The following is a 25,929-nucleotide window of genomic DNA, read 5'->3' as shown; positions in this document are numbered from 1 at the left end:
TTCTCTAGTTGCATAAATGTGAAAACTATGATTATTATTTTGGTGGCAAATTTTCGTTGGTACAAATTATTTCTATTCAGTTCAAAATAATCTCTAATTTCCCTTTTTCATTTCTTCTTGGTCCCAGGAGTTGTAGATAAGTGTGTTATTTAGTTTCCTTATATTTGAGGACTTTTCCAATATATTTCTAATATTTATTTCTAAACTAATTCCATCATAGTCAGAGAACAGGGTGTAATAAGAATGTTTTTTAAATTTGAGACTTGCTCTGTGGCTCAGAAGAGAGTCAATTTTGGTAGATGTTCTGTCAACACTTGAAAAGGATGTATATTCTCCTGTTGTTGGATGGAGTGTTTTAAATGTCAATTAGGTCAAGTTGATTTATGGTGTGATTCAAGTTTTTTATATCCTTACTGATTTTCTGTCTACTTGTACTATCGATTATTGAGAAAAGTATTGGAATCTCTGCCCCAAATTGTATATTCTTATCTTCTTGTAATTGTATCAGTACTTGATTTATGAATTTGTAAGTTTTGTTACTACAGCACAAACATTTAGTAATGGTGTGCCCTCTTGATTAATTAGCACTTTATCACTAAGAAATATCTTTCTTTATACCTTGTAATATTCTTTGCTCTGAACTCTAATTTGTTTAATATTAATATGGACACTCCAACTCTCTTTTGATTGCATTAGCTTAATATATATTTTTCCATCCTTTTACTTTTAACTTAATTTTTCTTTATAATTAAAATGGCAACATGTAGTTCAGTCTTGCTTTTTTAATGCAATCTGTTAATTACTGCCTTTTAATTGGGGGTTTTAGTCCATTTATGTTTAACAGAATTATTGATGCATTTGGTTCAGTTTTCTATCTATTACATCTGTTCTTTATTCCTATCTTTCCTCTTTTTCTGCATTGTGTGTGATATTTTAAAATGATTTCCTTTTCTTTCCTTTGTTGGCCTATTTGTTATAGCTTCTCGTGTTTTTAAAGAATCATAGTATGTATTTTATCTTATTTATCTTTAAGTGATTCTATACAATTCTATACCACTTATCCATCTTTAAGTGATACTATATATCTTTAAGTGATACTATACTTAATATACGAACCATACAATTGTATAGTTCCATTTCCTGGCCTTTGTGATATTTTTGTCATATGTTCTACTTCTACATATGTTATAAATCCCATAATACATTGTTATTATCTTGCTTTAAATAACCTATTATCATTTAAAGAGATTTAAATAAGATGAAAAAAGACATTTCATATTAACCCACACAGTAAGTATTTCTAGTGCTTTTCATTTCTCTGTGCAGACTCAGGCTTCCACTAATACCATTTTCTTTTTTCCTGTAAGGGTTTCCCTTAACATTTCTTGCAGCTCTGCTGCTGCTGATTTTTTTTAAAGTTTTGATATCTGAAAACCATTTATTTTTGTTTTCCGTTTTGAATAGTATTTTCTCTGTGTATAGAATTCTGGGTTGTTTTCTTCCAATACTTTCAAGATGTTGTTCCACTATCTTCTGACTTGTATTATTTCTGAAAAAAGTATGCTATAACTCTTCCTTCCTTCTTATTCTTCTGTATATAATGTACCTTTTTCCTCTAGATACTTTGAAGATACTCTTATCACTGGTTTTAATCAATTTGAACAGAATACCCCTTGGTGTAGTTTTTTTCATGTTTCTTGTGCTTAAGGTTTGTTGACATTCTGGATCTGTGGGTTTATAGTTTTCATCAAATTGGGAAAATTTGGGCCATTATTTCTTCAAAAATTGTTTCTCCCTCTGCCCTTTTTTCAGGGATTCCAATTACATATACATTAGGCTGCTTGAAGTTATCTCACAGCTCACTAATGCTATGCTTTTGTTTTTGTCTTTTTTTCCCTCTTTGTTTCATTTTTGACAGTTTCTATCGCTATGTTTACAGTTTATGAATTGTTGCTTCCACACTGTCTACCTGGTTGTTAATACCAGCCAGGGTATTTTTTATCTCAGTTATTATAGTTTTCATCTGTAGAAGTTTGATTTTAGACAGATATCTTCAATGTCTCTACTAAATAAGCTCAATATATTTTCTAGTTTCTTGAATGTATGGAATGCAAAAAAAATAACTCTTAACGTTCTTGTCTATTAAATCTATAATATGTCATTTCTGGATTTGTTTCTATTAATTGAATTTTCTCCTCATTTTCAAAGATATTATACTTCTTCTTTGTACACTGGAAGCTTTTGACTGGACGCCAGACACTATAAATTTTACCTTGCTGGATGCTGGATACTTAGATGCTTATAAGCATTCTTGAGTTTTGTAACTGGGATATAGTTAAATAACTTTGAAAGAGTTTGATCCTTTCAGGTCTTCCTTTTAAGCTTTTTGGGCAAGACTAGAGTAGCATTTAATCTAATTTTGCCCCATTACTAAGGTAAAACTGTTCTTGATACTATGTCACATGCCCTGTGAATAATAAGGATTCTACTGTGACTGACGGGAAAAGGAACTATTCCCAGCTGTGTGTCAGCTCCAAGGATTGTTCCCTATAATTTTTTCAGGTGGTTTCTTCTGCTGAAGATTTAAAAGGATCCCTCTGCATAGCTCTAGAGTCATCTCTCTGTGCAGCTCTCTCCTCTCTGGTACTATGCCTTGTAGCAACTTTAGCTGCCTTGTCCTCCTCAGACTCCCAGACCTGTCCCCTCAACCCAGGGATAATGCTAGGCTCTGCATGGAGTTCCTCTTTGCACACCGTGACCTGAAAACTCTGTCTAGGCAGAAATTTGAGTAATCATAGTATCACTTCAATCATTTCACATCTCTTCATTGCCTGGTATCCAAGGTCTTAAAATTGTGATTTTTCCCAGCTTTTAAATTGTTTCAGGTAGAAGGGTCCTGGTCCTTTACTCAATCCTGGCTGGAAGTGGAAGTCTGCCCATGCATTTTTAGAGGAAGAAGGCCTATGGCCTTCATCAATAAATTATCTTCTCTTTGCTAATGATTAATATGAGTAGATGTATAAATTATTGGTATGGATTCTTGGTGTTTCCATGGTTGTCTCATATATTTTAATTAGCATCTATTGTAGGAAATGAGATTCAAACTTTTAATAGAAAAAATCCTGATTCTCTATAACACATCACAAATTCAGAACGCTATTTTGGCAAGTGGGACGATCTAAGGTAACTCAGGCACATGGTATTGCTAGCCAAAATGTGGAGCCTGAATCATAGAAAGAAGGCAGGAGACTAGAAATAATAACATATGATTCAAATGAAAATTAGAATTAAAGAGTAAAAAGTATAGACAGAGATCATTTTTTACAGGTAACACAGAAATAAACCAAATAAGTCTGGGAAAAAGAGCTTGAATGTAGAAAGAACAAGGTGTAGTGTCAAATAATTATGTAATTTCAAATCTTGATGATAAGGGAGAAAGATGCTTTTGAGTTTTGTCTGTTTTAACTCCCAGAATTTAATATAAGATCTCTTGCTTTCTTCCAGTTAAAAAAGAGAGAGAGAGATTCATTATTTACCTAGTTAGGAGAAATAGAGAAGCTTGCTTAATTGACATTTGTACATTTATCTGAATTTTCCTGAATACTATGGAAAGAGTTTCCATATTTTTGTCAGTATTAACTGTAAGCTTGAAGCGCATAATTACCTCAATAGACCTAGCATCATAGTTATTTGCATATTTGTATTAACTATACTTTTTGAGGAGAAGGAGGATATCTTGTTTATCTTTAAATCTCTAACACTGATTACTATAGAGCATCACTTAGAGAAAATTCACTTATTTAACAAATACTATGGAGTACCTGTTAAGTCCTGCATACTATGTAGGGTTTTTAGGAATGTACAGGTGAGCAGAAACTGGCATGTGGCTGCCTTCTTCAGACTAGTGGAGAAGACCAACAGTAATTAAATCATCACACAAACAGATGTAACATGAAAAATGAAGAGCACTGGATAGATGATTAGGTGACATCTCTTATACAGGCTATTTCCAAAGTGACTAAGGAAATTCTACAACACGGAGATAGAATTAGAGCTTCTAATTCTAAGTGCCAGAACGTAGCCCACACTTTCAGAATGACTTTATTCAATACCTCATAAAGAACTTCCTTCAGATATAATTTGAAGAAAAGAGAGTATACCCTGGGGGACTTCATATCATACTTTAAAACTTGGAAAAACTGACCCTACCAGGCAAGAATAAAGGTTAAAAGGTATCTCCTTGGTGATCTCACGAAGGTGAAATATTCACATAGGAACATAACACTCAAAGCCATTTTGTGAGGATATGAACATTGAGAATTAATATAGAAATAGTAACTCCAAACCAAATGCCAGAATGAAACAAAATTTATCAATTGAAAGCTTGTATTCATTCATTTAGCAAATGTCTATTAAACATCTACTATATGCAGGAATGTCCCAGGCCCTGGAAATATAGCAGTGAAAGTCCCTGTACACAAGAAGGGGATGGCATGGGGGTGGGGACATAGGATAAAAAAGCAAACAGACCACTTAGAGGCTTCTGAGTCTCTGCAAAGGCAGTGTCCCACATTGGTAAAATACTTGTTTGCCCATCAAAGCAACTTGGACTCTTTACCCAACCAACAGAGATCAGAGCAAGAAATATCTCCAATGTAATGAGGTACATGGTGTTCATTGTATTGCTGGCATTAGTGCCACTCGATACCCTTCTATCCCTTTCTCGAGTGATTTTCAATCTTATTTAGCACAGAGGACCTTATTTGCTACCTCATCATTCCAGAAAACCTAACATTCAGCAGCCAACCTAAAGAAAAGGGGGTGTTTTGTCCATCTGCAATTTTTATCTACCTCTCTGTAGTAGCTTCAGCCTCTAAGAAGCAGCCAGGGTTTCAAAGCTAAAGCTTACCGCTTTACCACAGAAGTAGGATAAAAATGTCTACAGCTAGTCTGCAGAGATCCAGTCCTGCATCCCTCATCATACGATTTCAAATACATCTCCAAAGAAACCCAGTTTTGCTTCCTCCAAAGCTTGAATGTTTCCAAAATGTTAAGAGCTTCTCCAGGTGCAGTTGGTTTTTGGGTAAATTTTATTATCACCACTACTATGCTTAGATGTTTCAAACTATAGAATAAAAAATAACCTCTTCTATGCTTTCAAACACTCAGAGAAAAAGAAAGAAAGAAAGAAAGAAAGAAAGAAAGGAAGGAAGGAAGAAAAGAAAGAAAAAGAAAGGAAGAAAGAAAGAAAAAGAAAGAAAAGAAAAGAAAACACTCTAGCTAAATAGCTTCACAACAAATAGGTCATTTCAAGAAAAGACATCCAATTATATAGAATCTGATTACTGGTAATAACTTGGAAGTCTTAAGAAATTTAATGACTTCAGAGCAAAACAATTAAAGTGAACTACTGAGGATAAAATCACCTCCTAGACTCAACATAACTACAGATGCAAAAAGAGTGAGAAGGCTTACTGCTTCATTGTCCCTTCTGTTCCCAGTCCCCAATGCCAAACACATCAGATAACCTAAATATTTAGGTATTGTTAAAATTAGAATTCATAGGAGAAGTCTGTTTTTCAGTGGCAGGATTATTATACTTGATTTTACAATTTTGAATCTTGAACTTTCCAAAGACATAGAACTGATAATATAAATACACAAGAAAAAATTTCCATTGTATGTATGTATGTATGTATGTATGTGTGTGTGTATTTCATTTATGTAAGTCAAACATGAGAATTAGGCCTTCAACTAACAGACACTAACTTCAAGGTCATTTGGGGAATATAATCTTTTTATCAATAAATCCTCTCCCTTAAGGTTTTCTGGACAAGTGTGTATTCTACATTATAATAAAACAACTCTAGTTATATATATATATCTTTCCTTCATCTAGCAACAGCTTGCATTTACAGTCAATTTGGAAAATTCTTAAAAGGGGTCCCGACCTCTACCTTGAGCACTGCATTAAAACTCTCAGAGGAAACTTGCTAGTTCTCAGCAACGCAACTGTATTGGAAGGAGCTCTAAGCAGGAGCAATGGAGATTGTTTTACACGTGGATGGTGTTAATTCATATCATGTAAAGAAAAGGTAAACTGTATACTTTGTTGCCTTGTCTGTAAAGCATACACATTGCCCCATATGCTCCGAGGGTGGTAAACCACCTCCAAGCAAAATCTTCATGGGGTATCGTATGATTAATGATATTGTTGGTGAGGTTTACCAAACCTCAGTTTGGTAAGGTTAAGCAAAGTCTCCATATGAATTTTTTAAAAGACAATGAGACTAAAATGCGTCTTATCGGTAGGCAAATGAATCTCTGTTGTACGATAAAAGCAGTTTCTTTTAGCGGTTAGAGATTTAGCTAGCAAAACCACTTGTAAGATGAACACATTTTCCAAGCCCTGAAAGAATTTCTTTTTTTTTAAGAAAAATGAGAGAGCATTATGCTTTAAAAAAGAAATCATCACTCACAGGTTCCTTTCCCATCTTCTTTTGTAGCCGTGTTTGCCACTGGACGGCTTGCATGACAATGGCTTCCCACCTTCTTTCAAGATTTACAATGATCAACTGCATGGGCTGGTGGTCCGCGTTCAGATTGCAGGTCTCCCGGTCATCCAGAAGATGTTGGCATAATCGCAGGATGGAGGCCACTCCACGACGTCGCTGCTTTATTTCACAACAGAGGGACTGCAACAGAAAGAGGGACCGATCCATTAGTGTTTCTAGGGCAGATTTCCCTAAAACATAAAACACCCTCTTCCACCGTAATTTTAAATTGTAGTGATATGCTCAGCTGCGAACAATAGGACAAGAAGGACTCTGGAGTTGCCTTTGGATTAGAGATCTGCTACAGACACCCAACTGATGCCAATGAATTTAGCTGTATCTCATTCCTCTTCCCTTTTTTTTTTTTTAAAGTGATTTCTACATCTAAAATGTTGGGTCCCACCTTGATATGTAGGTGATTAACTTAATGAAATAAAGCATTTATGCCAAACAGGTTGACATGCTTTGATTCAAGGTCATAGGAAACACAAAAGACAGAAAAGTCCTCCAAAAGGAAATGGAGTATTTCCAAATTTACTCCTAGATTCTTTGGAGCCCAAAGTTTACTTTTCTAGGCTGGAAATAAGTTAAATAAGATTGCAAAAAAATTGATATATAACAGCTATTGTTTGAAAAAAATGATAAGCAACATTTCTCTTCCGAAATTTGATTAACAAAGCAATAATGTTCTGAAAACAGAAATTAGGATACTGGATTATTAATGCATTATTTGTTAGTTGTGTGTTTCTTTTAATAGACATTGACACTATTTAAGAAGGATATGCATGCATCAAAGTAAGATTTTGCCCCCAGAAGCATTTGTATTGCTGCAGTGACCCTAAGCTGAACGATTCAAGCAAAATAGTGGGTACACATGTCTAAAAGTATTATATCTCTTCTTTGCCTACGGACAGTGTGTAAGTGATACTCTAATTCAAAGCCTTTGGGAGAAACGATGATTATATCCACAAACATCACTGAATTACTAATCTCCTTCTACTGCCACAATTGGACTGTTCTAACAGTTAACAGATTGCTTATTAATCAACAAGGATACACAAGACAATGCAATTTCATTTAGTGCTAGAGTTTTAATGCCTAAAAGTATTTGTGCTTAAAATGTTAATCTAGATAAGTCTTCATTAGAAGAAGTCTTAAAATGATTAAGTGCCGTTCATTGAAATGTGCAGAGTGGTAGTAGACCAGCAGGTGGACGTCTCATACAGATGTTCCACTTATTGGTATAATACATGCTATAGCCATTTAAACAACCCTAACTCAGTAATAGCTGGAATTCTATTATTTCTGTAATGAGAGAACCCTGTGCCTTTAATATTTTTGAATTTTAAATAAGGTGAATGACAAATTCCCATACCTCTATTTACAGCAAAATATGACTAGGAATTTTATAATTCAGTTTATACCAGTACAGCATTTTTTGTTATGTTTCTTGAACTTACCCTTATTTATTTTCCTAGGGATCATTACTATTTTCCTATATAACTCCTGATAGAACGACCAGGTCTGACAAATTTCTTTACTGATGCTATTCATTAGTTCAATGCTGAATGAGGAGAAACCCCTACACATTCAAAGATAAAACTTGAGGGTCTACCAAAGCAATAGGCATTGTTTCCATTACCTCTCCCAATCCTGCTAACTGACCCTCCCCACATGCATTCTCTCTCTTTCTCCTTCTATTTCTCTCTCTCTCTCTCTCTCTCTCACACACACACACACACACACACACACACACACACACACACACTCCCTTCAATAATTTGCTCTCTTGCTCTAGAACAATTGTCGAGCAAGTCAAACTATCAAGCCCAGTTAATATCTGTCATTTTTTGGCCCAATCTTAAACACTTCAAGATAATAATATAGCCAACTGGGATTGATTCAGATGAGTTCTATGAATATACATGTTGAAGATTTTGGGTTTTTGTCTGTGTTTTGTCATTAAATTGTTAAAAATAAAGGGCTAGAAAAATCAAGAGATGTTTCCATGCCACGAAACTGGATCTTGCAAAACTCCATTTTAAGTTGACCAAAATAATGACTGCATTTCTCCAGCCAACAAAAAGTCCCTATGTTTCTTAGCTAAATGAGAGTTTGCCATGGATGACACTAAAGGTATGTGTGGACTTAGCATAGCCACATTAGGTGATATTCACAAAGCAGCCCAAATGGGCTTCATTCACCTCACAGGCATTTTCAAAGTTCTGAAACAGGACATGTGAGGTTGCTAGGGGACATTTTCATAAAGGTGATTGGCCATAACTTTTTATTAGTATCTAGAATGTATCCAGTATTTAAGTATCCAGATGATCCCCACCCCACATCTTAATGACATTCTATGGGTTTTAAAACTGTGTTAGCTGTTTTTAAAAACTGTTGACACTGTTAACACTCAATATCTGATTTTCAGATCTCCACAATTCTTCAGTTTAAAAAGTTTTAAATATTCAAAGAACTTAGTGTACATTCTAGATTAATTTACTCTATATGCACACTTTGGAAATAACACTACTTTTAAAAGGAGAGGAACATTGAGAATTTTACATGGCCAACATACTTTTCAGTACTTTTTTACATCTAAGTGATATAACTGATAAGATAACATTCTTTTACATAAATGTGTTTCCATGACAACCATTAAAATGTACATGCTTATTTATAATCACAAACACATACTAAATAAAATCAGTGCATCTGCTGGTAATGTTTCTTAGAATCAGTAGAGTTCACATTATTTCCATGGTACACTATGTGTAGAGAAATGTTAAATATAACTACATAGGAACAAAATGATTATTATAACTATTTTTGGCTTACATTTTCAGAGAACAGAACAGAAACCCAAGCTAAGCAATCTAAGTAAGGCACAGAAATAAGACAGACTCATCCCTGCCTTCCAGACCTCCTCAAATGTGTATTGCACCTTGCATCTGCCAGGCACTGTTTCAGGCATGGAGGCTTCAAAAAGGAGCAAGTTACTGCTCCCTCTCTCAAGGAGCTGAGAGTCTATTGGAGGTGGACTATACAGTACCAAGAATAATACAGAGAGGTAGGTGCTAACAGAAGTTTGTGCAGGTTGCTATCGGAGGAGTCGTGAAATCTTCAGGGAAACAATGTGAGCCAGATGGTCCAAGTTGGGTGGCTGTGGTTATAAGGACAGAAGGTCCAGTAGCAAGTAGCCTGGGACCCTGGGAGTACCCAGTGTGTTGGAGAAAAGAGAGAGCAAAGCAGATGGAAAAGGAAGCAAGGAACAGAAAAGTTTACAAGGTTTTTAATTTTTCCAGTTTTGAAGCATTGTCCTTGATATCCAATGAGATCATGTTGGTTCCCAAGCACAGTCATATTGCCTTCCCAGAAAAGTAGAAAGAAAAGAAGTGGGAAAGAAAATGTAAAAAGAAAGAAGGAGAACTAATTATCAATATATCTAAGAGAAAGATATTCCAAATGCTTTTGTATTTAGTTATGTATTTAATTATCATTATTTTTGTACTTAGTTATGTATTTAGTATCATTATTATTTGGTAATCTTTAGAAACTTTTTCCTACAAAGCTATCTCTGTTAGTATGGAGGTCATTGTCTTAGTATCACTTCAGAATCCAATTGTTGGAATATAGGTCGGTGTTCTACTTTTAAGTCTCTAATGACCTATTTAATTTGGTTATTTTACACTTCTACTCAACTTCCTCATGTTACTCAAAAAGCATATTTGCTATAAAAGTTGAGAAGTATATAAAAGTGAAAAGCAAAATTTCTAATTTGTTTTTTCCTTTACAACTCTCCAACTCTTTAAACATATCTTTTTGGACATGTTATAAGAGAGCTGCCAACAGACGGAAGATTTTTGCTTTATACTTATAAACGATCAATCTGATTTTCAATTCACCAGTGGTGATACAAAGGGGTGTTTTTGGTTTATGTAGGGCTTGTCTCCTCTCCTGACTTGCTTTATGAACTTCTCTGACTGTTGAAGCCACTCATATTATGGAGCCAAATGTGATGTAACATCATTCCTGCCACTGGCTTCAGTTTAACACCACTGAACGTAAGGCTTCCAATATTGGTAATTTATTCTTCATTATACATTAAATGTATGTATTTATGCACACATATTGCATAGAATGATTATATTTACTTGTACAGTTGACCCTTAAACAATGCTGGGGTTAGGGGTACCAATCCCCAGCACAATCAAAAATCTGATTATAATTTATGTCCAGCCCAGGGTTCCTCTGTATCCAGGGTTCCACATCTGCAAATTCAACCAACGCACTCATCATAGAGTACAGTAGTATTTACTGTTGAAAAAAAAATCCGAGTATAAGTGGACCTGTACAGTTCAAACACATGTTGTTCAAGAGTCAAATCTCCACCCATATTCTTGACATTAAATAATACTGTCATCTCCTATTACAAAAGGATATAAATAAGCCTACAATTAAAGAACTAAAATTAGACCAAGAACCAAAATGCACAATAAATAAAATGTAAGAACTAAATAGAGAAAAAAGACATGAGGAGGAAAATGAAATTCAAAAAATACCAAAACCAAGTATATGATAAACGCAGAGAGAAAACAATTAAATCTAGCTGAGAAACTCCAAAGAAATTTGTCTCCATATCTCTTACATAATTTTATTTAGCAGTTAATGTAACATCATTAGGTAGGTCAACAGAAACAAAGTGGTGGGGCTTTAGGTAATGCGTCAAATTAAAAAATTATTTATGAAGCAATTCCATTTATAAAGTCAAACATGACTTTACCTTCTAGATGAATCAATTGTTTAAACACTATCTATTGAATATGCCTTCTATGTGGCAAGCACAACAAAGAAACGTCAATCTGTACATGTATATGATATGTACCTGCCTTCAACGTAGTTGGCGTGAGGAAATATACAGAGAGAAAAGAGAGAAGTGAAAAGACAGGCACATTCTTCTAGTTTAAATAGGATCATACAAAAGCAGACAGCTCCATCTCTTTGTTGCAAGGGTTTTCTACACTTTTTCATGTGCTTTTCTTCTTTTTTGCATTTTCTGTATTTTACCATTCTAATTACATGAGGTGAGCAATTGTCTTCTCTTAGTCTGCTACCTGTGACCAAATTTTCTAGAGCAAAATTTCTCAGTGTGTTCCCTGGGCCAAGCAGTATTAGTATCATCTGGAATCTTGTTAGAAACAAGAATTCCCTGGTGCCACTCCATATCTTGTGAATCAGCAACTCTGGGGTGGGCCCCAATGAGGCATGGTTTAACCAGCCCTACAGGTGATTACAATGCATGTTAAAGTTTGAGAACATTGCTCTACAGAAAACAGAGGAACTTAGTTTCTCAGATAAGAAAATTAATCTAGTTGAGTAGTTTTTTAGAAGTATAAAAATAGAAGGTGTAAGTTCTGATTCTGGAGTCGCACTTGTAGCCAAGAGCCTAAAGACCACACCCATGAGTGATCAATTATTTTTTTAATTAATTTTTATTGGAATACAGTTGCTTTACAATGTTATGTTAGTTTCTACTGTACAGCAAAATGAATCAGCTATACATATACATATATCCCCTCTTTTTTGGATTTCCTTCCCATTTAGGTCACCACAGTGCATTAAGTAGAGTTCCCTGTGCTGTACAGTATGTTCTCATTAGTTATCTATTTTATACATAGTATCAATAGTGTATATGTGTCAATCCCAATCTCCCAATTCCTCCCACCCCCAATTATTTTTTAATTGTTATTGAATGGCTAAAAAAATTAATGAATCAATCAATGAATAGATCTTTTCAGCCAGTGATAACTTTATATTATTAGTATTTGCTTGATGATCTCCAGAATTTTAATATAATTAAGAATGCTGAGCTCATGCAGCTCAATATCAAAAAAAACAAACAACCCAATCAAAAAATGGGCAGAAGACCTAAATAGACATTTCTCCAAAGAAGACATACAGATGGCCAAGAAGCACATGACAAGCTGCTCAACATCACTAATTATTAGAGAAATGCAAATCAAAACTACAACGAGGTATCACCTCACACCAGTCAGAATGGGCATCATCAGAAAATCTACAAACAACAAATGCTGGAGAGGGTGTGGAGAAAAGGGAACCCTCTTTCACTGTTGGTGGGAATGTAAATTGATACAGCCACTATTGAGAACAGTATGGAAATTCCTTAAAAAACTGAAAATAGAATTATCATATGACCCAGCAATCCCACTACTGGGCATATACCCAGAGAAAACCATATTTCAAAAAGATGAATGCATCCCAATGTTCATTGCAGCCCTATTTACAATAGCCAGGTCATGGAAGCAACCTAAATGCCCATCGACTGATGAATGGATAAAGAAGATGTGGTACATATATACAATGGAATATTACTCAGCCATAAAAAGGAATGAAACTGGGTCATTTGTAGAGACGTGGATGGATCTACAGACTGTCATACAGAGTGAAGTAAGTCAGCAAGAGAAAAACAAATATCGTATATTAACGCATATATGTGGAACCTAGAAAAATGGTACAGATGAACCGACTTGCAGGGCAGAAATAGAAACACAGATGTAGAGAACAAACGTATGGACACCAAGGGGGTAAAGTGGAGGGGTGGTGGTGGTGGGATGAACTGGGAGATTGGGATTGACATATATACCCTAATATGTATAAAATAGATAACTAATAAGAACCTGCTGTATAAAAAAATAAAATTTAATTTTAAAAAAGAATGCTGATGGTTTGAGTACTGTATTTGGGGATTTTACTCCTTTTGGTTATTTTTATCAAGTAAGTCATTTACTAATTAATGACTCTAACATATTTGGCACTGTGCTAAATTAAATAGAAGCTTTGCTCTCATAGAGTTTACATAGTAATCAAACCTTGATGACTGTTTGGAAGGTACAAGGCATCAGGTAATGCTACTGCCTACAGCCATAGTCTGAGAAGAATGTATAGCAGGTGGGAAAAATGAGAGGCTATACTGGTACCTCTATGATTCTCCAGAAGATGCTTTTGACTGGTTGGTTCAGAATCATAATTTGGGGGCAAGGTTGGCAAAGATCACATGAATGATATTTCTTATAGCAATAAACATTTATTGGGTATCAATTATGTGCCAAACACCATAATTTTCATTACAGGAATGGCATTGGTGGATAAGAGGCATATAATATGATGTGGTACCTGATCTTAAGGGCTTGTAATCTGGCTGTGAAGAGAAGCCTCTGGCTACTCAAAACGAGAGCTATCAATGCAAGGCAAAGGTTTTTGATAAGACCTAACCCATCAGGTTGTGGTAGGTTTATTTTTTTGGGGGGGCGGTACGCGGGCCTCTCACTGTTGTGGCCTCTCCCGTTGCGGAGCACAGGCTCCAGACGCGCAGGCTCAGAGGCCATGGCTCATGGGCCCAGCCGCTCCGCGGCATGTGGGATCCTCCTGGACCAGGGCACGAACCCGTGTCCCCTGCATCGGCAGGCAGACTCTCAACCACTGCGCCACCAGGGAAGCCCTGTAGGTTTTAAATGAAGTAAGTGAGGTGAATGTGCCATGTGAATAGTGAGGCTGTGACCCAAAAGTAATGTGCAATTGATATACATGCTAAATTATGGGCATTGACTTTGGAGATGAGAAAGATCATTACCAGCTGGAACAGATAAAGATCCATAGGACTAGAACTAGGCCATGAAAGTTGCTAAAGTTCGAAAAAGTGGAGGGGAAGAAGGACAGGCATTACAGCTGGGGGATTCACATAAGAAAAGGTCAAGAAACCACAGATTTTTTTTTTTTTGGCCGCGCCACTCGGCTTGCGGGATCAAACTCGTGCCCTCAGCAGTGAAAGTGCACGGTCCTAACCACTGGACCACCAGGGAATGCCCAAGAAACCATAACTTTTGCAACATTTTAAAAAGCATGGAATTTCAAGAGGAATGTGATGTTAATAATAATTCAATTATCCACCTATCCATCTAAATGTACTTGAGTGCCTCCTATATTCCAGGCACTGTTCTCACTGGTAGGGATATAATGGTGGGCAGCAAGATTTCTGCTCTCATGGAACTTATATGCAAATTTTTCTGTGTGTTGTGGGGTGGCAGTGGTGTGAGGCTGGAAATAAAACGTAAATAAATATACCAGAAAACATCAATATATGTTGGTGAGGAGACAGAGAAACTGGAACCCTCATCTGTTGCTGGTGGGATTTCAAAATGACGTACTCACTTTGGAAAACAGTACATTTCCTCAAAAAGTTAAACAGAATTACCATATGGTCCAGGAGTTTCTCTCCTAGGTATATACCCAAAAGAACTGACCATATGACCACACAAAAACCTGTAGACAAATTCATAACCACATGATTCATGATAGCCAAAAGGTGCAAATGACCCAAACATCCATTAATAGATAAATAGATTTAAAAAAAACAGTATATCCATACAATGGGATATTTTTTGGCAATAAAAAGGAATGAAGTACTGATACATACCACAGCATGAATGAAAACATTATGCTAAGTGAAATAAGCTGGACACAAAAGGCCACGTGTTGTATGAGTTCATTTATATGAAATGGCCAGAATAGGCAAGTGCATAGAAACAGAAAGTATATTAGTAGGTGCCAGGGGCTGCAGTCGGGGGATATAGAGAGTGACTGCTGAGAGGTAAACGGTTTCTTTTCAGGGCAGTAAAAACATTTTGAAATTAGATGTTATGGTATATGAATTATATCTCAATAAAGTTGTTATTTTTTAAAATCTCTCAGTTAAGGGCAGGTATATATTGTCAACCACAAAACTGATGATATAATCAGATAATTTTCCGTTCCTTTAGAGTGTGTTATGACAACAGACTCGATATTACCAATACCATCCAGTCAGTCACCATGGTTCTGCAACCATGGATCAATACACTGATTAATACACTTACAAATGCAAATGTAGAACTTTTATTTATTTTTTTTAAAAGTAATGGCTATAAAATTTCCTGGGATACAGTTACAACTACAGACCTATAAATCTCAGTCAACAGATAAAACATTCTGCTATATGATAAAAAAATACAGTTCCTTTTTAAATATAGCTGTCCTAACTTCTAGAGACATCATAAAACATAACAGAAAAGTATATATATAAGAGCATGCCTGGAAAAGGAGTTGAAGAAAATGTGGGAGTTGAAGAATGTTAGTTAAGTGTAATTATTGCAGTGATGAGTTTCATATATATTTAGATACATCTTATGAAATTGTAATCTATTGTGTTAGTATCTGTACAAGAATGAGAGACTTGACATGTCAGATAGACTTCATATACTTTACCAAAGATGATTCTGAGTTGACTATATGGATCTGAACCAAAACAAAATAAAAATAATGCTGTGTTTGCTTCAAATAATCAAGATTTACTTGAATGCAAAATAATAACCAACAATCATTGAGCCATAAATTGCTAGAGCTCTTTTCTTAGTAGTATTTTCTTAGTTATTTTTCACTAATCTCCTACACTAATGACAAATGTTTTTTGTGTATTTCTGTGTGCTATGCATTTTTTAGGTACTTTATATGTATGGACTCATTTAATCCTCACAACAGCACTCTGAGACATACATTGCTGTCATCTACCTATTTTACAAATGAGATAATGGAGACACAGAGAGGTTAAGTAACAGCAAATAAGGAGCAAAGGATTTTAACCCATGCCACCTGAACGCAGAGCCAGTTCATGAAAACACTATGCTACACTGCCTTTCATGAGAGAGCTGAAGAAGCTTCGAAAATTTCAACATTTTCAAACCATCTCTGCCCCTGAGTTCTAACCAGAAGTGACCACAGCCATAAAGTTACTGTTGATCAGAGAGCCAACAACTTCTTCCATATACCTGTCAGGGGTCTATCTTATACCCATTCCTAAGTCTGCAAATATGATAAGAATTTATAACCTATGCAATTCTTAAGCCCAGGGTAGTTAATGATAGCAGAGGTGGAAAAAATGCTAATTAATTAATTCAACAAATATTTATTAAACACCTTTATAATGGGCACTGTTCTCAGTGTTTGAGATACATCAGTGAACAAAACAGACAAAACTTTCTGCCCTCAAGGACCTCATATTCTAGCAGACAGTGGGAGATAATCTCTTTTCTGAGAAAGATGTAAATCATATAAATAATAAAGAAGAGATTTAACAAAAGTAAGAAACATTCATTAGGGCAAATGATTATCAAAGTTTCCAGCAAGGGGTCAGCAGATTTGGTCCTGACATCTCCATTCTTGAGCCAATTATGTGCTTAACTTAACTATACCTAGTGTACAGTGTATGTTACAAATAAGAAAAAATAAAAATAAATTAAAAAAAAAAAACCTGACCCAGCAAGATTAACAGTTTTGATAGGAAGAGAAAAAAAAGGAAACAGGGAAAAGAAATTGGAAGTATTAAAGCAAGATACCCTTTTTCTGAATATGCACACCCATATCTATATTATCCTGAAAACCCCACTGAAAAGAATGGTGAGCAACCTGTTATGTATTGACCTGTGTGAGCCATCTTGTTCTGGTAGAGGAGATGGTGGCCATCACAGATAAGGAATGGGCTGAGCAGGCAGCTTTGGCTCTTTTGGCAAACATGAATTTAACAGACATGATGTCAGAAATAAATCTAGTTAAAAAAAAGAAAAAGAAAAAAAGAAATAAATCTAGCCCCAAACCAAAATGGAAGTGAATATCAGAAAAATGATTCTATTAAAATGAACTTTAGGGCTTCCCTGGTGGCGCAGTGGTTGAGAGTCCGCCTGCCGATGCAGGGGACAAGGGTTCTTGCCCCGGTCTGGGAGGATCCCACATGCCGCGGAGCGGCTGGGCCCGTGAGCCATGGCCGCTGAGCCTGCGCGTCCGGAGCCTGTGCTCCGCAACGGGAGAGACCACAACAGTGAGAGGCCCGCGTACCGCAAAACAACAACAACAACAACAACAAAACTTTAGGGAATTCCCTGGTGGTCCAGTGGTTAGGACTCCATGCGTCCACTGTTGAGGGTGCGGTTCAATCTCCAGTCGGAGAACTAAGACCCCACGAGCCACGCGGCATGGCCAATAAATAAATAAATAAAATAAAAATAAAACTTAAAAAAATATGAAACAAAAAAGGAAAAAGAATTTCCAACCTGGAATTGTAAAGGAGTAATTCAAAACAGCCAAAAAAATTAAAACACCTCAAGTGAGGTATGAATGACGACTTGCATATTTTAAAGAAAATATGGACAAAAGATATCTTCATATTTTACCTGATTCCAAACTTAAAAGATGTCAGCCAATATAGGAACTCAGCTCAGTTGCAAACTCTGGGACTTAATCTATATTGGAGCTAAATATTCCATAAGCATGCAGTGAAGTGCAAAAACTAGCAATTGAAAAATGACATGATTAAATGGCACGACATGCAATCATTTGCTCTCAATTATATCAATGTATCTTCTTCATTTCTAGGAGTCAGGCAGAAATATTGTTTTGTAAATGCCTCTATCAAATTGGTCACCAATAATAAAATAGATGAGAGTCCTAATAAGCTCATTTACATACCATACATCATACAGTACAAAACTATTCCCTCTGAACAGTTTTGCTCATAGATTTGTCTCCTGGTTGTCATGAGTCTTTGCTACATTAGCAGATTTTAAAAGCGTAATACTGCCTTCAGGACCATTTGTAGAAAAACATTTATGAAACTTTTCTAGTTAACCCTTGGCAGGATCCTTATTGCTAATTATGGAAAAGGTACTGATATAATATCTTGGCTGTCACATTGTATTATGGTGACGGTAGAAGCAGAATCTAGGTCTGACATTTTGGAAATACCATCTAACTGCAAGTCAGAAACAGAGAATGACAGTTCTAAGTAGATTATAACTTCTTGCAAAATAACAAACTGGTTTATTTAATGTAAAAGCTGGATTTTAAAAATAGCAGTAAAGGCCCCTGAATTGATTCACCAAGCACATCTCTATCAGCTCCTTGAAGAAGGTCTGGGATGTGTGCCAAAATACTTTTTAAATTGTACATGACAGTATAAGTCTAGATTCTAACACTAAATGATTTATTTTAACCATTTAAAATCAAAATAGTTTCAGCGAACACTTTCATTTTTAAGAAAAATCATCTACCCTCTGCTCACCTAGGCAGCAGATAAGTGAGGTGTCATCTTTACCTCCAGTTCTAATTAGCCTGACCTTTGACCTAGAAAAAGATCTTGTTCTTGCAATCTAGTATCCTCACCAATCAAGTTGAATCATTAAGGGCCGCCAGGACTATTAATACTACAAATTCTTGGACACCCTTCAATGAATGGTGTCATCAAGGGAAAAACTAAACATTCTTTTAATACACTCATATTTATGTTTTAATTCTTTTGTACCTTCATCTGTTCAAAAAACATTAATTATATTTGGAAAGGAGTATTTCTATACCTCTTAGCTACTTTTTAGCTGTAGACCAAAATTAATAACCATTCTAAAAATGAAGACCCTCACTGTGTTATTCCATGAAAGCTGCTGTTAGCCCTGTGTGGCATTCTTTAATTTCTTTGTGACTTACCCTACACTAGGTTAAGTACTTTTAAACATGTTTGTTTTTAAGAATCAAGCTCAGTGGTCGTGTGCTTAGTTCATATTCACATGTAATTAGTAATATGTTATATACTTCCTTTTCTAAATTAAAAACACTATTAAAATTCCAGACATACAAAACAATATGAAGATTACGTTACTCTAAAGAAAACTGTAATAGCTTACAGATTGCTTGTATCATTACTAAAATGCTGGTATCTATTACAGAGTCTCCCTGGAATAAAGAATGCACTTTAAAAACATGTCCATTATTGTTAAGATGCTAAACTAGTCTGCAATTACAGAAAGGTAACTTTTAGCAATAAGGGGGAAAGGGTGCTGGATATAAATGCAACTTAGCCATTACACTATACCTTTTCTTAAAATCCCACTCTCTTTTCATAAGCAGATGAGGCACTAATTGCCTTTTATTTTTACATTATATTTTGAAATCTTTTTACAATACCCACTGTGCTTTTTAACTCTTACCGATTCCACTCAAAGTAATTCTGGAGGGGACTTCCCTGGTGGTCCAGTGGTTAAGAATCACCTTCCAGTGCAGGGGACGCAGGTTCAATCCCTGTCTGGGAAACTAAGATCTCACATGCCACCACGGGGCAGCTAAGCCCGCGCGCGGCAACTACTGAGTCCACACGCCACAACTAGAGAGAGAAGCCTGCGTGCCACAACGAAGACCACCGCACGCCACAATGAAAGAGCCCACATGCCGCAGCTAAAACCCAACGCAGCCAAAAATAAAATAAATATTTTTAAAAAACAAGTAATTCTGGAGAACGGATGAAGGTGATTTTCTTCTCTGGATTATTTGTGGATTCCAACTACCTGAACTCATCTGTGAGTTCAGATGAAAGAAGAACCATCATAAAGACCACACCGGGGGGATGAAATAGCATTAAGAAGGAAAGCAAGAGGACACAGGAGCAAGGACGACACAAAAGGAATTCCCAGGGATAATATGGAACACAGAGGACAGGACAGATTATTGGACTAATTTGTTTCATGAATCACTCAACTCTGCTGCGTGGTGTTTTCTAACTCTCTCATCCATACACAGTTGACTATTCTTCACCCGCCTCCTCCATCAAACCGTATTTTTCCAGACTTATCTCTGGCTAACTTACTTGTTATTTCCTATGAAGCCACTCCTGGAACTCATCACAAAGCTCAGAGTGTTACTTGAAGTATAACAGCTAGGAATTTGTATTTTAGGGAAGTATTACTGTTATTCAAGAATCCTACAGATGGGAAGTAAATGAATTCAAGAACTCTAGGGACACAGCAAGAATGCAGGAAGAAAGTTAGGCTGTGGGGAATAACACCACTAAAAAAGAGGAAAATGATACTAAGGACAAAAAAGTCAATATAAGAAAGACCGTTCTATTTTTTTTCATTTATTCCTCCCTGACCTGGAAGAGGCTGAGGTATAGCCAGCTCTATAAACTTCATATTTCTGATTTTATTTTCATAGCACCTAAAATAAATAGGACATTTTCCTGTGGGTCTGGACCATTGGGAATTTGCTTCTTAGCTCTTTCCTTTGCTTTTGTGGTGGAAGCCCCGGGCAATTCAACTCCTTTTTTGCTAGTTTTCAGTATTCCCAGATGTGCAGTAATACTAACCACACTCTCAGGTTAGTAAACTTCTCTTAGAAGTTTAACTAATATATAACGGAAAAACACTCTTTAACTGTTATATCAGGTAGTAGAGAGATGCTGACTAAATATTAGCCAACTGGTAAATTGCTCTGATGATTACTTAGCTCAAAGCAATATTCCACAACCTTGTGAAAAGGAAATGTAATAAGAACTTCATTCTTTAAACACTCCCATAGCTTAAACAAAGCAGAGGTCCAGGAGAAATTTTTGAGAGCAGTTTCTTGAAAAAGCTAATTTTCCTTTTAGAAGAACATGTTTTGTTTTCTTCTGAGAAAAGATGCCGCACCCCTCTCCTGCCTGTTCCCCAAAACAAGATTAAATACACTGGGGGGAAGTCCTCTCATTAAACCCCTTCATCTGGCAGCAAGGTAGAACATAAGTCATCTAAGCATAAAGGTATTTTAGTTGAACATCTGAGAAGCAACTTGGATTGAGGGAGGGAAAGAAACACAACTTAGGGCCTTCACCTAGTTTGGCAGTAATTATTTACGTGATCTCAAGTAAATGATGTAACTTTTATGTGCCCTCAATACCCCTTCCCTAAAATGCAATGATTCTTTAGCCTTTACCATCTTCTGGCATCAGATTATTACATCACTTTATTTTGTTATGAGACAGGAAAAATATCATATGGCGGTCTGAGATGGTCTTTTAAAAGATAATAATAAAACATGGAATATCTCTCAAATCAGTTGCAAGATGATTCTTACCCGCTCTGATAAACTTTGAGGGGTGATAGGGTACTAGTTTCACTTTGTCTTTATCATTCTTATTCATTTTCCTTTTCATTGGCCTGAACTGTGGGCAACTGCTCTAAATGGACAAGTGTGTTGTTGCAGTTGTTTACATGAAACAACCTTGCTTGGCCTCAGATTCTTCTCATGTCTTGGTCATGTTCTAACATCCTCAAAGTCTAACTCCAAATATCTTTACAGTGAGAGCCACATGCCTAAGCAAAGCACACAAGACTGAAAATTTAAGTTCTATTGCTGCTTTTGCAAAGCGTTGAAGTCTGTTGCACCAGTGTTTTATAGAGTTAGTATGGCATGGTTGAATGGATCCATTGGTTCTCTTGCTGGTGGTCTTGGCTTACAGATAAAGGAGTGAATTGGTCTCGAAACATCCCTCCAAATCCTAAAAGTCACTTCTCCTGTCATGACTGAGGGGCAATAAAGGATATTTTTTAGAAAATGAGGAGAGCATATAGGGAAGGAGGAACCTATCGCCTATCCTATGCTTCGCAAATGAATTCTAACACCAGACCTGTCATTCTGGTTTCACACTTATCTTCATGACATTACATTGAAAAAGAAAGAAAAATATCCTTGGGGAAGAAAATATTATATTTTAAGTGTACAGGTTATAAGTTAGGATTTAATCAATGGTTTAGAGTATCGGTAAAATTAAGAGAGATAAGTTAGGCCATTTTTTTTCCAGATAGGAATAATAATTTTTGCCCCTGCCCTATCTTAGAGAAGTTTTGGGGAGGATTAATGAGCTAATGTCTGTAAAGCTCCTTAAGCTCCTCATACGGAGGTACAAAATAAACACAAGGTGAAAAATGATAGCAAACTCCATACTGAGTTGAACTCCTGAGAGTAAAACCCCTGAAATGAGAAGATGCAGGGTCAGGATGGGTGGACTCTGAGTTCCAATGCCAGAAAAGCCTTGGTTTGTTGTCATATCTATTTTTAATACTGTTTAAAACAGTACTTCATAGTATTAGTAAGCATTTCTACATTTCCTATCAATCACAATGTCCCTTGTGAGGATCATTTCTAATTTCTATTCATCAGATGATAGGCTTATTATCTCTATTTTGTAGAGGAAAAATCAAGATGTGAAAATTGCAAAGGCATCAATGATGACTCACATAAAATCATCGGTTTGGTATTATTGGACTATAGCCTGGGTTAGGATTCAGGAGAGATGGGCTGCCATCTGGCTCTGGTTGTATGGTCCTGGGTGAGTCACTTAATTTATCAGAGACTTGGTTTTCTCTTCTTTGGAATAAGGAGGTTGAAATAGCCAAATGACCTCAAATACCATCTTGTGATGAAATTCTACAATGTGCTAAGTACTTCTTTAGTATCTAGCAACTCTAAGGCATTGTCTTTGTTACTGTGAAGGGCATGCAAAAAATGACAACTTCAAGATAGTTCCTACTCCTGGATGGACCTAGAGATTATCATACTACGTGAAGTAAGCCAGACAAAGACAAATCTCATATGATATCGCTTATATGTGGAATCTAAACAAAATGATACTAATGAACTTATTTACAAAACAGAAACAGACTCACAAACATAGAAAACAATCTTATGGTTACCAAAGGGGAAATGGGGGGAGGGATAAATTAGGAGTTTGGGATTAACAGATACACACTACTATATATAAAATAGATAACCAGCAAGGACCCACTGTATGGCACAGGGAACTATACTCAATATTTTGTAATAACCTATAAGGGAAAATAATCTGAAAAAGAATATATATATACTATATATATAATATAGATATATACATACAACTGAATCACTTTGCTGTACACCTGAAATTAGAACAGCATTGTAAATCAACGATACTTCAATAAAAAGTTTTTAAAAAAAATATAGCTCCTATTCTTAACAAGTTTATATACTTAAAATAACAATGAAATACCACCATGCACCTATTAGAATGGCCAAAATTTGGAACACACAACACCAAATACTGGCAAGGTTAGGGAGAAACAGGAGGTCTCATTCATTGCTGGTAGGAATGCAAAATGGTACCAACACTTTGGGAGACAGTTTGGGAATTTCTTACAAAACTGAACACACCCTTACCATACAATCCAGCAATCACACTCCTTGGTATTTACCCAAAGGAGCTGAAAAGTTATGTTCACACAAGAACCTGCACATGGATATTTATAGCAGCTTTATTCATAATTACCAAAACTTGGAAGCAACCAAGATGTCTTTTAGTAGGTGAATGAATTAGTAAACTGTGGTACCTCCAGACAGTGGAATATTACTCAGTGCTAAAAAGAAATGACTTATTAAGCCATGGAAAGATGTGAGGAATCTTAAATGTATATTACTAACTGATAGAGGCCAATCTGAAAGGGCTACATACTATAATTCCAAACGCATGACATTCTGGAAAAGGCAAAACTATGGGGAGTAAAAAGACCAGAGGTTGCCAGGGGTTGGGGTGGTGAGTGCGGGATGATGAATGAATAGGCAGAGTACAGAGGATTTTTAGGTCAGTGAAATACTAGGCATGATGATGGACGCGTCATTATACATTTGTCCAAACCCATAGAACGTACAAACCAAGAGTGAACGGTAACATAAACTATGGATGCTGGGTGTATGATGTGTCAATATAGGCTCATCAATATGCATTGAATAGGACTTTCAAAAGGAGGGGACTAAACATATAAAGAACTTACGATAATCAAATAGTAGGTAAAACTTTCCTGATCTAAAGCAGGGTTTAAGTTCTCAAAATCAATTAGGACTCACCAAGTTCCCAGCAAAAGAAATAAAGAGACCAACACCCAGTCACACACAAATGAAAAACAAAGTTCTATGTGGCAACAAAAATTAGACTTCTCCTTTTTTGGCATCTCCAAATGCCAAAAGAATCATTAGCAGTTTTGATGGCAAAAGGTTATACTCCCCATAACAAAGTTTTCTGTTCAGCAAGCTATTGTTTATATGCAAGGTCAAGAAAAATACATTTTCAGACATGCAATGGTTTGGAGAATATACCAGGAAAGTACTTTTTCTATAAAAATTATTAGAAGGGGCTTCCCTGGTGGCGAGCAGTTCAGAGTCCGCCTGCCGATGCAGGGGACACGGGTTCGTGCCCCAGTCCGGGAAGATCTCACATGCTGCAGAGTGGCTGGGCCCGTGAGCCATGGCCCCTGAGCCTGCGCATCTGGAGCCTGTGCTCCGCAACGGGAGAGGCCACAACAGTGAGAGGCCCGCGTACCGCAAAAAAAAAAAAAAAAAAAAAAAAAAAAATTAGAAGACAATCCAATAGTCAGTACTAAGAATATTTTTTTTAATGGAAAACTATGGTATAAAAAATTATGTTGAGGAATAAAAAATGTATAAAGAATTAATTCTGAATTATTTTTCATATTCTTATAAAATAAATGCAAATGTCAAAAGAAACTATTGAAAGTATGAGAAAGAATGTGATTATATTAATAAAATAATAATAATTAGCTGCACCAATAATTAACTGGCATATTTCTTTCTACTTTTAAATCAACCAAGTCCTGATGAAACAAAACATGTTACCTGTGCCACCATCCTGACTGAAATTCATAACTAGGAAGACCTTTTCATTTACATTTTATACAACATCTCTATTCAAATTATAAAGACACTATAATGTTAGAAAGGAAATGGGTATGAAGAGAAAGCTACCACGGTGCCAAAGGCAACAACATTGCAACTTTGGTTCAAAAGATGCCTTTGTCCTTCTGAAGCATCATTTTCAATGAAGTAAACATGAATCCTGGCATATAAAGTTGATTATATACCAGAAATTTTGTGCCAAACCAAAAGTATTGTTTAGAGGAATTAAACGGCATCTACAATTGAATAAATTTACTGATAGAAAAAGATGGCTAGTACAGAATCACAGAATGCTAGAGTTGAATTCTTTCAATCCAAGAGCCTAAATTTACAAATAAAAACTATCAGGCAAAGAGAAGAGAAATTATTTGCTGAGATTACACAGCTGAAAACCCTAGATCATAATGTTGCCAACTAACAGAACCTAGTGAGAGATATTCAATAAATACCATTAATTGGTTAAATATAAAAGAATGATGTGGTAAAATTACAGAAAAATGACTGACAATTCAATATGAACACTGAAAAAAAAGACTTGTTTGTTTCCTTAAGGTCTAATTTTGTGTGTGTGTGGGGGGGCGGTATACGTGTATCTGTATAGAGCAATAATCTGTGAGCAATATGATGAAACTATAAAGGGGTGTTTACAAAAGAGAGTCAGGGAGACAGAAAGTAGGGAAGAAAATGTCCTCCAAGTGTTACCACCTTGCTCAAAAGCTGTAAAGCAGCCTAATGTGGAGACCCA

At 36.0% G+C, this 25,929-nt stretch overlaps 1 protein-coding gene across 4 annotated transcripts in view; it reads right to left on the bottom strand.

Moving 5' to 3' along the window:
• AKAP6 (A-kinase anchoring protein 6) overlaps positions 1–25,929 on the bottom strand; it is a 599,311-nt gene that overhangs the window by 50,565 nt on the left and 522,817 nt on the right. For all 4 annotated transcript variants that reach the window (XM_049705377.1, XM_049705376.1, XM_049705375.1 and 1 more), the window contains one exon: positions 6,480–6,695. In XM_049705377.1, coding sequence (XP_049561334.1) covers positions 6,480–6,695 — 216 coding nt within the window. The remainder of the gene's footprint in view (positions 1–6,479; positions 6,696–25,929) is intronic.

Source organism: Orcinus orca, chromosome 2 (assembly GCF_937001465.1).
Source record: "Orcinus orca chromosome 2, mOrcOrc1.1, whole genome shotgun sequence".
Lineage (NCBI taxonomy): Eukaryota > Metazoa > Chordata > Mammalia > Artiodactyla > Delphinidae > Orcinus > Orcinus orca.
The sequence above is the reverse complement of the archived record's forward strand: the minus strand, read 5'-3'. Positions and strand labels throughout refer to the sequence as shown.